The sequence below is a fragment of the Myiozetetes cayanensis genome, unplaced genomic scaffold (genome assembly GCF_022539395.1).
Source record: "Myiozetetes cayanensis isolate MyiCay16 unplaced genomic scaffold, myiCay2020 scf9, whole genome shotgun sequence".
Classification (NCBI taxonomy): domain Eukaryota; kingdom Metazoa; phylum Chordata; class Aves; order Passeriformes; family Tyrannidae; genus Myiozetetes; species Myiozetetes cayanensis.
In genome coordinates, this window is record NW_026088185.1 from 19681487 (window position 1) to 19696398 (window position 14912).

The 14912-nt window shown below is 35.4% G+C and overlaps 1 protein-coding gene across 2 annotated transcripts in view; it reads left to right on the forward strand.

Annotated features, from left to right (window-relative positions):
* Positions 1-1037: 1037 nt before the first annotated feature.
* The window catches only part of LOC126653003 (sodium channel protein type 1 subunit alpha), a 168826-nt gene continuing 154951 nt past the window's right edge, over positions 1038-14912 (forward strand). For both annotated transcript variants that reach the window (XM_050340352.1, XM_050340358.1), the window contains exons 1-5: positions 1038-1325; positions 3105-3222; positions 4517-4607; positions 5458-5586; positions 6027-6118. In XM_050340352.1, coding sequence (XP_050196309.1) covers positions 1053-1325; positions 3105-3222; positions 4517-4607; positions 5458-5586; positions 6027-6118 — 703 coding nt within the window. In that variant the 5' untranslated portion in view covers positions 1038-1052. The remainder of the gene's footprint in view (positions 1326-3104; positions 3223-4516; positions 4608-5457; positions 5587-6026; positions 6119-14912) is intronic.

The window sequence follows — 14912 nt, forward strand, 5'->3', positions numbered from 1 at the left end:
CAGCAAGTGGGACCAGATTCTGGTTTTTCTCTATTCATAAAACTGGTTTATTCTGAAGATACTGCACCCTTGGGTATTAACTATTTTCTCACTATAGGAAGTGTAAACCAAGAAAGAAGTGATCAGTCAGGGTTTGTTGTAACTTAATGAATTTATTATTTTTAAGTATTTTGAAAATATCTTTGGCCTCAGAGTACTGCAACTTTGAGTAGAGTATGCTGTGCTTTCTGTGTAAATCTAAACCCCTTCATCTGTCATAACTTCCTTAATTATGGAGATAGTGCCATCAAAGTTAAAATTAAAAATCAGGTGGATAGAAATCAGAAACCCTAACAGAGAAAGACCAGACTTCAACCCAGTTGCTTTCTACTTGTGCACATGGCTTTAAATAAAGGATGCTTTCATATAGTACCTGTCTAATAGTATAATATGAACATTAGTTTAGCAAACATAGTATAAACCACCAGATGGAGTAATGTTGCCATGAGAAATTGGGAGAAATACCACGTTTTTTCTTTCTACTTTTGTAGTACACGTGACAAGATATTTTTTAAGGTACTGTGCCAGCAATTTATAAATCCATGTCTTAGAAATTGTAACCACTCACTGCAGCACTTAGCTGTGTTATCATATTTCTTACATTATCACTATAAGGTAACAATGTTAGGCTAGGGAAAGTTAGAATGTTTTTCCTTTTTCTTGTGAGATATTAACCTGAGCTGTAAACTAACTATATGCAAATCTGATCCTTTTTTTTCTCCTTTTTTTTTTTTTTTGTTTTGGTTTTTTTTTTGTTACATTATAAATTCTCTTTGTCAGATTGTTACTGGTAGCTATTTTTCTATTAAGTATCTGACAATTAATTGAAATACTTCTTGCTACGGTGCTTTATAAGTAGAAAAGGGGCAGATTATGACTATGCCAAAAACTTTTATGTAAGGATCTTGGTGGTGGTGCTCTCTATTTTCTGTTGTTTGTTTTTTTTCTCCTTGTTCTCCCAGGATCTTCTTGCACAAGAACCTAAAAGCATTTAAAATTTGCAGAATGAAAAGATGGCACAGGCAATGCTGGTACCACCAGGACCTGAAAGCTTCTTCTATTTCACCAAAGAATCTCTTGCAGCTATTGAAAAACGTATTGCTGATGAAATATCTCATTGTGACAAAGACGAACCTAAAGATGATGGTGGTCATGAAGAGAATCGCCCAAAGCCAAGTAATGACTTGGAGGCAGGAAAGATACTGCCATTTATCTATGGTGATATTCCTTCAGGAATGGTGTCTGAGCCCCTGGAGGACCTGGACCCATATTACATCAATAAAAAAGTAAGTATTTTATATTAAGAGTGTAATTAGAACACTCCTGTTGAACTCTATAGGGTTAAATGCTCTGGTGGGGAGGTGGTCAGAGGCCCTCATTGAAAGTATTTTGCAGGAGGTGATATCATGTTAATTATTTTAATTACACTATAAAGACAACTGACTTCAACTTGCTTAAGTTGTTTTTTGGTTGTTTTGTTTTGTTTGTTTGTTTGTTTTTTAAGAATTTTATTTCAACATCTAATGTTACTGTATTTTACTTAGTGGACTTTGCATTAAATGTCCTGTAATAACTTCATATCTGATTGAAAGCTGAAGCATTTGAAAACTTCCCCTCTGTCTGGCTGTTCTCTATTTTTTTTTTCAGGAAACATAGCCCCTGAGATCTAGTTCATTGTGGAGTCTTTGGACAAAATGCTTATTCAGTCACATGCCAAAATAATCACTGTCAAACAGTCCTTGAAATATCATGGAAATATTTGGTTTACAGAAGTAAAAAAAAAAAGGCAGTTTTTTAATATTAGGTCTATGTTATAGGCCCAATATAAACCTATATATTACAAAAATTGTATATATAAAATATATATAAAATGTAGAATATCAATAAACTCTATATAAATTCATATATAAAAATATGTAAGCATATGTTATATATATAAATTTATGCATAATGACTCCGTTTCTTTTGTAGATATAATAATAACAAAAGAAAAGAGCAAGGTGATTACTTTGGCAAGTACAGATGAAGAAAACATACTTTTATGTAGGCATGTGAAGTGAAATGTCCAGAAAGAAAACAAGTTGAGTTTACATTAAAAAGACAGTGCAAAGTAAGCAGCAAGTGGTTATTTTATTGTGTAAATCAATAAAATGCTTGTTAAATTAAAAACATAGAGCAGTTTCTTTAAATGGATAATCAACAAATTAGTATCTTGCAAGTAAGAAATTGATCAGAGAGCTGTATTATCTCTGTAAGAAGCAATTTAGTTAAAACAGTGGTCTTTTTCTAGTACAGAATGCTGAAGATTAATAATCAGGTGTAGATTTTTTGTTATTTTAGGTTTTGTTCTATCAACTTTGTGAATGCTGCTGACAAATGACCTATTCCTTTTACAGTAACATATCACTGGGATACAGAAAGATTCAGCATTATAACCTACCTGTTTCCAGATATTAGTCTTTTGGGGGGAATAATCATAAGATGTTAAAATCATAAGGATTAAGATTTCATTAGATGACATTTCATTGTGTTTCCAAGTCAAAATCAAAAATGGTTACATGGATGGTACTGGTGAGGAAAGCACAGGCAATAGAGACCATAAAACCTTTAAAAAAGGAAGGCTGTCTCAACTCAGAGGCAGTTTTAACATGCTGAAATGGTTAAATATTTGCTCATGAGTGTCCAAAAATGGTTAGTTAGGGCCTTTGATTTGCATTGACAACTTTGATCTAAAGTACAAGTAATAGAACTGCATTAAATTTAAATGTGAAAAGTGACATATTTTAAATTATATTTTTAATGTAATTACCTAATCCTGGAAAATGCTGACATGCAGATTTTGTTTAAGAGGACAGAAATAAAGAATGCATGGTGTAGAGTTTTCGTGGTTCATGTGAAAATTTAGAATCTGATATTTGCTTGTGTAATTCTACTGAAAACAAATTTGGTGGCTACTTAGATCTGTGTAAGTACAGCCTCTATAAAGGCAAGATTGCTACTATGTGTCTTTAATTTCCTATTTCCTATTCTACTTCCCCCATGCCCTTTTTGTCTATTTTTCAAAGACATTTATAGTATTGAATAAAGAGAAGAAAATCCACAGGTTCAGTGCCACACCTGCCTTGTACCTTTTCTCTCCTTTCAATGTTATTAGAAGAAAAGCTATTAAGATTTTGGTTCATTCATATCCTTTTCCAGTGGTTTGTTAAAAATTGTTACTGATTAATTTTACTATTATTAACACTAGTGGTTTTGGTTTAGTGTTTAAATGTGTTCCTGCCTTTAATTCTTTCCTCTCAAAATCAATCAGAGCTAAGATTAGTCACTATAAACTGCTGATTAAATTCAGAGGAAGTCACTAGTGGGGTTCCCCAAGGTGCAGTCCTGAGCCCAGCCCTGTTTAATATCTTTATTGATGATCTTCATGAAGGATTGAGTATATTCACTAAATTTGCAGACGGCACCAAGCTGGGTATGAACGTTGATCTGGTGAAGGATATGGAGGCTCTGCAGGGGGATTTGGACAAGCTTAAGATGGACCAAGACCAACAGCATGAGGTTCAACATAACCAAGTGCCAGGTCCTACCCTTTGGCCACAATAATTCCATGCAGGGACACGGGCTGGGCAAGAGTGTCTGGAAAGTGGCTCAGTGGAAAAGGACCTGGGGGTCGACAGCAGCTGAACATGAGCCAGCCTGTGCCCAGGTGGCCAAAAACGCCACTGGCATCCTGGCTTGCATCAGAAATAGTGTGGCCAGCAGGACTAGGGCGGTGATTGTTCTTGGCACTGGTGAGGCCACATCTCGAGTCCAGTTCTGGACCTCTCAGTACAAGAAAGACAGTGAGGTCCAGAGGACGGCAACGAAGCTGGTGAAGGGTCGGGAGCAGCGCATGTCCTGTGAGAAGCAGCTGCTGGAGTTGGGGGTGTTTAACCCGGAGAAAAGGAGGCTCAGGGGAGACTTTATATTTCTCTACAACTGCCTGAAAGGAGATTGTAGCTAGATGGGGGTTGGCCTCTTCTCCCAGGAAGCTAGTGACAGAGTGAGAGGATATAGCCTCAAGGTGTGCCAGGGGAGGTTCAGGTTGGATATCAGGAGGAATTTCTTCATGGAAGGGCTTACCAGGCATTGGAATGGGCTGCCCAGAGAAGTGGTGGAGTCACAATCCTTGGAGGTGTTCAAGAAGTGACTGGATGTGGTACTTCATGCCATGGTCTAGTTGACAGGTGATCAGACAAAGGTTGGACTTGATGGTCTCAGAGGTCTTTTCCAACCTAAATGATTCCTTGATAGGTGTATAGCCATCATTATTATGAAATATCTTTGCATTCCTTTTGACATTGCTAGTGATAATAAACTGATTTGTACTATATTTCTATCATATATGGTGTCAATATTCTATGGCCTGTCAATTCCTCATATTTTATGTTGTGCAAATTCAACTTTTAAAAGGAGTATGTTCCTTAACTACAGTCAACATGGTTCAGCAGGCTCATTATGCTCACTATTATGGCAAACTGTGTATGTATGACATGGGCTAAACCTCCAGAGTGGATGAAGATTGTAGAGTAAGTATACTTAAATTGGCTCATAATCTTTAAAGTGGTTTAAAAATGAAAAGCAAATTAAGAGCTACACCATGTAGTTTTACTTACCCTTCTATGTAATACCACCTTCTTACTTGGAGTTTGGTCCCAGCTGCAGCTCAAAGCAGCAGAGTCCTGCAAGCTCTGTGAAGGAAAGAAGCTATGACACTGTTAATCTTTTTCTCTGAACGAAACACTGATAAATACTTTTCATCAGAATATTTGTACAAATAATGTTCTTATGCATTCTCTCTCCTGAGCTATTCCTTTATCATTTAAAAAAAAAAAAAAAAGAGAATATAGCCATTCAAGACAAAACTAATGCTTTTCAGTACAGAAGATACTTTCTATAAACCCTTTGAAACACCTTCATTTTCTACAATAAAATTTTAAAAAATAGGACACACTCTCTTTAAAGAAAATACCTCTGCTGGGGATTATTGTTTGACATTCTCAAATCTATCTGCTCAACTCTCAAGTATCTTTAGTAAATAGTAGGTTTCACTTACCCATGGACTTTATTTCTGACAACCATGGCAACCATGCTGAAATTTCTATTTGAACAAAAATATTTTTTCATGTTAGTCATGATTATTATTATTAGTGCTGAAGTTTCAAAAACTTACATGCTAGGAACCGCAAAAATATGTTTCAGACAAAATAAAAATAATTCAATTATCTTACAGAAAAATGGCGGAAAAACAGTCATAGTTTATGCAAGTTTGTAACTGCTATTACGGTGCATGTACTTATCACTGGTTTTGAGTTATTTTCCCGTGATGTATCACTGAACAACACAACAATCTAACTTTTGCTTGAATGTTTCTTACAGGTACACTTTCACTGGAATTTATACTTTTGAATTTCTAGTAAAAGTCCTTGCAAGTGGCTTCTGTATAAATGATTTTACTTGCCTTCGTGACCCTTGGAACTGGCTTGATTTTATTGTCATTTCCTTAGCGTAAGTATATAGTATTTTTTAAGTAAAATGTTGGAAGTTTTCTTGAGCCTGTAATAATTTGTTTTGCTTATGTTAGTTAATTTGAAATGAATTGTAGTTGGATTGTGTTTCAATTTTTTCCACTTTAATATTTTACCTTAATGTAGCACATAACAGAATTAGTGGGCTATCCCACAGCACAAAAGAGAAGTTACCGGTGAACAATATTAAGTAGTATTTAAGAAATAAAATCAGCGATATACATCTCATTTTAAATTTGCATTTAGTGGAAAAACTTAAGGGTGCATTTCTTAGGGTAAATTTAATTGAAATAGGAAAATATGAAAGCAAGTTTTTCATTTAAACTTGCTCCTTCAAAGAAAAAAAAATCTCGATTACAGATCCAGGTAGGTAGTATACACCCTGCCTTAATTCTGAGTAACTGTGATTTAATCCTACAGGTATATAACAGAATTTGTAAACCTAGGCAACCTTTCAGCTCTTCGAACTTTCAGAGTATTGAGAGCTTTGAAAACTATTTCTGTAATTCCAGGTAAGAAGTAACTGTATAAAGTGGTAGGCACTCTGTGTCACCTCTGTTTAACTTTGTGCGTGCTGTCATTGTGTTTGTGTGTGGAATGCCTCACTACGGATATGTGACAGAGGTTGTGGACCTGGGCAATGTCTCAGCATTGAGAACATTCAGAGTTCTCCAAACATTGAAAACAATATCAGTAATTCCAGGTGAGAGAGAGATTAAACACTGAGGCTGACTGAAGCTCCACAGAATCTGAACTCATGTTTTTAAGAGAAACATCCAGGTTTTAGTATTAACTTCATTTTCGTTCCCTTTTCTAGTTCTCTAAAACACTCAGCCTCAGAGTTTAATACATTGTTGCATGGGAAACTCCTTTACATAGCCTGTATATGTTTCTATTTCGTGATGTCAAGTTTTCTCTCACGCATTAAGGATCAAAATTAATTCTTTGTATTTTTTCTAACTAATTTGAATGTTACTATTTATGAAAGATTGAAAACTTTAGTGTGTTGTAAAATTTGAATCCTAGAGGAATAAGATAATAAAAAGTAGCATGGAAATAGCATGACATATTTATTAGCTTATGATGCCTATCTTCACCAAACTCCACCTCCAGTAGAATAGGGTGCATTAGAATGCAGGCATTAAAATTACTACTGAAATACAATTGTGCTCTCTTTTTGTTTGCTGTTATAGAACCTATATATTGTATATTGGAATGGAACACTGGTTTGGAGTAAGAGGCATCAAAAAGCAAATGAAATGAACTATTTTCTTTAGGTATAATTTACATATATTGAGAGCATAAATTAAAAGTTCTTCATTTCAAGAGCAGGTGTTTTGGAATGTGTGACATTCATCCCCCTTTATATATTATTTTCAAATTAATCTTTCAGGAATGATGAGACTTATTGGTATCTCTTCCTTAGGAAAATCTTTTTGTGAAAAAAAAGACTTTTTTTGTGAAACTGTGCATGATAATTAGTAGTGTTTGCATTGCATTTCAGCTTGCGTAAATATTCAGTATTAAACAAAAATCTGTCTCTGTTTGCAGGCTTGAAGACTATTGTTGGAGCATTAATTCAGTCTGTGAAGAAGCTCTCAGATGTGATGATCCTGACTGTGTTTTGCCTGAGTGTATTTGCACTAATAGGATTGCAGCTGTTTATGGGCAATTTGAAGAATAAATGCTTGTTCTGGCCATCAGAAAATTCAACAGCTTTTGAAAAATACGTAGTTCCATACTTTAATGGTACAGAATTTGACTGGGAAGCATACATTAAGGAAGAAAGTAAGAAATACTGTTGTAACTTGCTAAAATTTTTGTGTAAAAATTTTACATACAAACACAAGTTAACTGTTTCATACTACAGACTAAAGATAAAACCCCATTTAAATAGGATGGCGAAGACTGGGGATTTGTATGTATTATATCCCAAACTTGTGCTGATATGATTGTTCTTTCCATTAACTGCACTTAGAAATGCATTTATAGGGTTAGTTTGGTTTTAGAATCACATAGGCTGGACAGGATCTCCACAGTCTTGACCAATTGCTGCTCAGCTGCAGGTCCAGTTAGATCAGACTGCTCAGTGCCTTGTCAGGTCAAGTTTTTAGTATCTCTAAGGATTGAGATACCAGAGCTGCTCTGGGCAGCCTGTTCCAGCGTTTGACCAGTTGCACAGTAACTTATTTCAATATCAATTCAGAATTTCCCATTCTCAAACTTCTGCTAGTCACCTCTTATCTTTCCAGTATGCACCCCTGAGAAGAGTCAGGCTCCATCTTTAATTACTGTCTTTGATGTTACGCTTGTGGGTACCTTGGAGATCCTCACACATCCCAACCCCCCTGCCCCACCTTCAGCCTTCTCAAGGCTAAACAAAACCAATTCTTTTTGGCTCTCCTAGTATCTTTAAGATACAGGACAGAGAAGCACTAGATAAATATCAGAGATTTTCCTACTTAAGATGTACTTTTATTATTAGGTAGAGGTAACAAACCAGTTTCCTAGACTGAAATACGTAACTTGTTAGGCAAGCAGAGATTCTGGTAGGAAAGGAGGTGGTATTCGTCTGTAGGGCTTGTTGCTCAGGGGGCTGCAAAGGCATCTGTAACAAGATATTTTTGAACATTTTTAATGTCAGTAGACTGAAGTGATAACGTTCAGGCTGCTTTAGAAACACGCAAATATTAATGTTTTGTGGTTTTGTGTTTTGTGTATTTTAAGAGATAACATCCGTAGTGTTACAATACACAATGAACTGTGAGATGTAATATAATAACTTTGCCAAAAATTTGGTTAATTTTCGTGTGTGGGTTTGTGCTGGAAGTGGATTTACAGGGTACTGGTCAGTAATAAATTGTAAAAGTAGTTTATTTAACTAAAGAGAAATTGATAAAATAATGCTAGCTTTCCTGACCCAAAAGTGAAGGAAAATACGGTTGTTAAAGGCTGAGTTCTGATGAATCATATTTTCTTCCTTTTTTAACACTGAACATTAAAGTTCTCTGTTATTTTCTGTGTTTTCAGGTTTTTTTTTCTATACTTCTGAATTTTTGAAATGTTGTGACTGTATTTATGTTTTCTGTGGAATCTATAATTTTAACTAGTTTATTTACCTAAGAAGGGTTGGGAAAGTGGAATGGTGATAGTACTTTGTGGGTAATTTTGACTGATGGTTTATGTGCTGTAGAACACTTGTGAATTCTCTCTTCAGACATACTATATATATTTTCTATTTCCATTTCCCACTAAGTAGCAATTTAAAGAAATTAAATTTTTTTCCATAATGTTCAGTTGCTTCTGTTCACTTTGATGTGAGTCTCTTACAGAGTGCTGATGCAGGCAAGGCTGTTAGATTTTGTTGTATTTTTGTTCTTCTTTTCTCATGTTACTATTCCTAATACTATGCACTCAATACAGTGCCATTGCAATATCGTGTCACTGGGCTCAATTGTGGGTCCTTCCAATATTTTTCCAGTGTATCATATTCTGGTCAGATGTGACAGAGTGTGTTATCCTCTTGTGACTTTTTTAAACGTGTGCATTTTCATTTATTAAGAAACAAGGCCGGAGTCGCTTTTTGAAAATACAGGCTCAGATCTTGGATCCACGTGCCAAAGAATTGGCACCTGGCATTTAGGTCATTATCTGAGTTTTGGCCAGCTCTAAAGCTCTTAGGGAAGTAATAGGATTATAATTTTTCTAACATTTATATAAGTACTGTTCTTTAATCGTAGGATTTTGGCATCACTATATTTGATTTAAGTGTTCAGTTTAGAATCCTCCTATGTTCTTATATTATTTATCCTATGGGCTGTTTCTGACTATTTAAATACTACAATAGCTTTTTACCCTGTGAAAATCAAAGCCTTTGTCAGCTTAAAAGGTACATTGATGAAATCAGTTGGGGATGACAACAGATTGATTTAGTTGAGATTAGAGGGTTTTTTCCAGATTTCTGTCTCTTTTCCAAATTTCAGTGCCTGGTTATCAGTAAGAACCTCTCTTGTTTCAGATTGTGCCCGTTGCCTGTCATTCTTCTGCTAAGCACCAGAACTTGTTTCTATCCCCATGATAACTTCCTTGTAGTTTCTGAATGATTTCAACCAACTCCCCCAGAGCCTTCGTTTTGCCTGATGAACATGGTTGGGTTCCTTGGTCTCTCCAAGGAACACTCCAGCCCCCTCACAACCTTGGTGACCCTCTGTTGCACTTCCTCCATTTTATCAGTCTTCCACTGTGGGACCAAACCTGGAAACAGTTCTCTGGGAGAAGTCTAATGAGTGCAGATCTGAGGGGGACAGTCACTTCCCTCACTCTGCAAGCTGGGCTTCTGTTCGTGCAGCCCCGGAGGCTGTTGACCCTCCAGGCTGCCAAGGCACGCTGCTGGCTCAGCCTCACCTTGCTCTCTGTCCAACAAAAGTCTCAGGGCACTTTGTGCAGAGCTGCTCAGCAGCTTGACAGTTCCCAGGCTGTGTCACTGCAGGGGCTCTCCCTTCCCAGGTGCACAACTGCATTTATCTTTGCTGAATTTTGTGTATCTCCTGTCAGCCTGTTCCTCCAGTCTGCCTCGGTCCCTCTGAATGGGGCCTACCCTCACTCCTATGAACTTCTTCCTTGATTTATTACCATCTTTTCATCTCTTTTTTTTTTGTTCTTTTTTTTTTCTTTTTTTTTTTTTAATTTTATTTTGAGGATAACAAAATTGTTAATCATTATCAACAAAATATATTTATTTATTTCTGAAGGCTACCACCTTATAATTAAAAGAAAAATTTTGCAAAGTTCTTTATAGTACTGCAGCTGTTATTGTCATTGGAACATCCATCTTCTTTTTAAATGCTGCCTTCATATTTTCAGTCACAGAATGTCCTAGTTAATGTTGTTCTGACTTCAAAACTGTCAACCAACCATTAGAAATAGTTCCATTTTAAATGAGATAAGCTATAATTTTCTGATTACAATCTACCTGCTGAATAAGAGAAGAAGTTTTAAGTTTTGTGTTTTCTTTCTCTCAGTTATTGGAAATTGTATTTTGGAAAGATATCCAGTGTGCAGTGGCTCAAGAAGAGAATATGCAATTTATGCTGTTTAATCATTGTTCTAGGATTTTATTTTTCCACAGTGTTTTTATTTTGTTACCCAGAGAGGTTGTGGATGCCCCATCTCTGCAAGTGTTTAAGGCCAGGTTGCATGGGGCCCTGATCTAGTAAGTGGCATCCCTGCACGTGGCAGGGGGCTTTGAAACCTCAGATAATCTTTAAGGTCCCTTCAAACCAAGCCATTCTATGATTCTGGGGTTGTGCCAATATTTGAACCCATTATTGGGAAAACATAGGTGGGAGATTGTGAACATTCAAAACATGATGATTTGAACCTAGCAAAACCCAAAACAACAACTCCTTCCATTTGTAAGCATGTCACTTCCTATTTTTTCTTTAGGTCACTTCTATCGCCTAGAAGGAGCAAAGGATTTTCTGCTTTGTGGCAATAGCACAGATGCGGGGTAAGGTACACTGAAAATGACATACTACATGTCTAAACATGTAAAAAATATCGGTCTAAGCTTAGATATTGTGTTATCAGTAGCTTAAGAACACACTTCTTTATCATAGGTTTTATGCAATTTCTCAAGTCTAAAATAGGCATGGGGCACTGAGACTTATGACCAGATTTGGGGAGGACCCCTTCAGGTTTCTTCTGTCTGGGGACTGCATGCATGGCATTGTCTTGCTTTCTCTTTGGGACAGTGCTTTGTAACAAAATCACACAATTCTGTGTGCTAATGGTATATCAGTCCATCCCTTGGTTTCGGTTGGTTATGGCTTTAAAACATGTATACTTAAACTATTTTTGTAGCAATTTAGTTCATATATGTAACTATGAGATAATTTTATGTGTCTGTAAGTACACATCAAACATATACACACATCTGTGAAAAGAAATCTTTATAGCATTTTTCTATAGAGTTAAGAACCTGTGGAGTTAGGAACCTTTTCCATCCTTCAAGAATAGAATCATAGATTGGATCACCTGCTCTCAAAACTGATATGCACAGATTCATGAGATAAAAACATCCCTATGCGGGTTATTTGTGGTTGAGGAATTGGTAGAATTCATAGTTTAGGCTTACAAATTCACAAATGTGAAGAAATCCAGAAATCTGGTGTGCCAACCTTGCTGATAGATGAACTTCAGCATAAAATACATATGCTTTCTTTTCTCTGCATAGAAGCAGCTGCCTCTTGAGATCTCTGTGTTAAGTAAATATGTTGTTTTAATTGAAGAGATATCTGCAGAGCTAATACCAAACTGTTGGGAATAAGTTTTATTTTGTGTATAATGAAAGGGGATAAGGAGAAATATTTTCATTTACTTGTTTGCTCTTCCTGGATTTTTCTTTAGAGAATAGTCTTTTAATTTCCTCATTAAGCCATAAAAAGCAGCACCCTTTACAGATGAAACTTCCTTAGAAGCTCAAGGCACAACAATTAAAAAAAAGTTATATGATATTTGTATGTGGATTGCTTTACCTCTTTTTCTTCTTTTTTTTTGCCTCCTAGTAAATGTCCAGAAGAGTTTATCTGCGTGAAAGTTGGTAGAAACCCCAACTATGGATATACTAGCTTTGACACATTCAGTTGGGCTTTCTTGTCACTGTTTCGACTGATGACACAGGACGGCTGGGAAAATCTTTATCAGTTGGTAAGAGTGTAATAAAAATATGATTAGTGTCTTATTGGCCCCAAATCAATCATGGAAAGACCATTCTTGTTGATAATCCACACCACTGGTGTTGTTAACAATTGAAAATCATTAAAGGTAGCAAATTGAGTTGCAGAATTGAGCAGACATGGACACTTGTTAGAGAGTCTCATATGATTTTTGAAGAGGCCCATGAGGGTTTTTTTGATCCTTAATGTAATTTTTACAGTGTATATTAGATTTTGTGCTGCATGATAAGATATTTTCAAAAATGTCAATATGGAGTTTAAATTGTAAAAATACTCCATTACAGCGAAATCTGACTCTTAATTTCTGTACTTTTAATCTTTAAGTTTCTGATAACTCAGAATGCATGTCTTGATATAAATTAATTTTCTTACCATAGCTTTTCATTATATGACGTGTGAAAATGTTTTAATTATAAGAAATATTACCTTCTAATTATCTAAACAATTGTGACATTTTTAACTGTTTTGTTTATTTCAAATGGAAAGCATGCTAATATATGGTAAACATTCCAAGCATGCAACCTGTGCTATTTGGTTTACATTAATAACTCTGATCCCACATCCTTTTCAAGATTATTAGGCATTGAAAGAGGTTTGTCTCAGAAAAGCACAATCCTGAAACATGTTTTCCAGATACATGAATGCTCCCTTTATTTTGATTACTTTGTAATTCAGAAAGCTTGTATGAGAAGAAAAATAACTCAGAATTAGTTTTCACTTTTCAAATTCATTAATGCTTATGAACTGCAGAATTGATGCATGTCTTCACCAGAAGGATCATTTCTCCTCTCCTCCTATAGACGTTACGAGCTGTTGGCAAATCGTACATGGTATTTTTTGTTTTGGTGATTTTTCTGGGTTCCTTCTATTTGATTAACTTGATTTTGGCTGTGGTTGCCATGGCCTATGAAGAACAAAATCAAGCAACTATCTTTGAAGCAGAGCAGAGGGAGGCAGACTTCCAACTGATGCTTGAACAGCTGAGAAAGCAGCAAGAAGAAGCTCAGGTATTTTCTAACAAGAGTTTGGGCTTTAGTATATTCCTCTGCATGCTATGTGTTAAAACCAATAATTAAATTCACATATTAAAAAAACCCCATTCTTCAACAAACCTCACAAGTACTTAAGATTGTTTTCTCTATGGCTCTTTATTGTTTTTTTAAAGGTAAAATGTCTAAAGCATTAATGAATTTCTGAACTGAGAATGAAAAGTACTCTCCAAATCAGAATAATAGTTTTAAAATAAATATTTCTTATCTAGAGGTAATATCTAGTAACCTGTCATGATGATTTTCCAAATTCTCAGCTTAGAAATATTTTCAATACTTGTCAGGCCTTTATTAGAGTGTACAATATGTTTATTCATAAATTTTTGACTGAATTTTGCTAATTGTGTTACTAACAGTGAATCAAAGACTGGAAGCAGTACCTCAAAGTTTTTTTCTTAAGAGCAGATTAAGGAAACTGTTATTACTTACAATAAAAGATAGAATTGGTTTGCTAAATTGGTTTGCTAAATTAATACAGACTGAAGTATGTAGAAGTTTGTTTTTTTTTTTTACCATTGCATTCGCTCTAATTATTATTTTTATTCATTTTGAAATATTTTGTGGCTGTAGACAGTGTGGTCTGTCTCGATATGGATGCAAAGTAGAACTCCATTCGTATTACAGAATGTCATTTGATATAAATTTTAGGAATGAGGGTATTAATCTTAGGAACAAGGGCTGTATTTTTCTTTTAAAAATGGTGTGATTTGTAAAGCATCTCATTAAATAATTACTGTAGCAGGCAATAGCAGCAGCTGCAGCAGAGATGACTGAGTACATTGGTGAAAGTGGGAATGCTGGACCCTCAGATACTTCTTCAGAAGCATCCAAGCTTAGCTCAAAAAGTGCCAAAGAAAGGAGAAATAGAAGGAAGAAAAGAAAGCAGAGAGAGCTCTCTGGAGAAGAAAATGACATAAAGCTTCCAAAATCTGAATCAGATGGAAGTATCAAAAGTAAAGGTTTCCGTTTTTCTTTTGATGGGAACAGACTTACTTATGGGAAGCCATTTACATCACCTCACCAGGTACTGTGAATAGTGCAGTGTCATTTTTGAAACTTGTGACATAACCGTCATATCCATATATTTAGGACCTAGTGGGTCTTACCATGCACAGAAGCCTTACGTTTTCCTATTTAATCTAAAATAGAAATATCTTCATAAAAGGAAAACTAAAGTATAATGTTTGAATGTGAAAGACTAAGGGTACCGATATCTTTAACTTAATGCATGATCTATGTGGATCATTAGAATTTCTACAAATCTTGATTTTTCTCTTTAAAGCAGATCAAAGTACTATGGCCTGATACATGTTAAATTTTTTCTCTCCTATTATTGTTTTAGGTACACTGTAAATTTACCCATTCAGATGACTTTCATCTCTCATGCATCTCTGAGATCTGCCTGAGGCACTGTATTAGAGATAACACTGACAGATTCCTGGGGAATATAAATTATTGTTTTTTAATACACAGACATGCATTTTCTGTATTTGAAATCTTCAGATGGTCAGTTTCTTGTG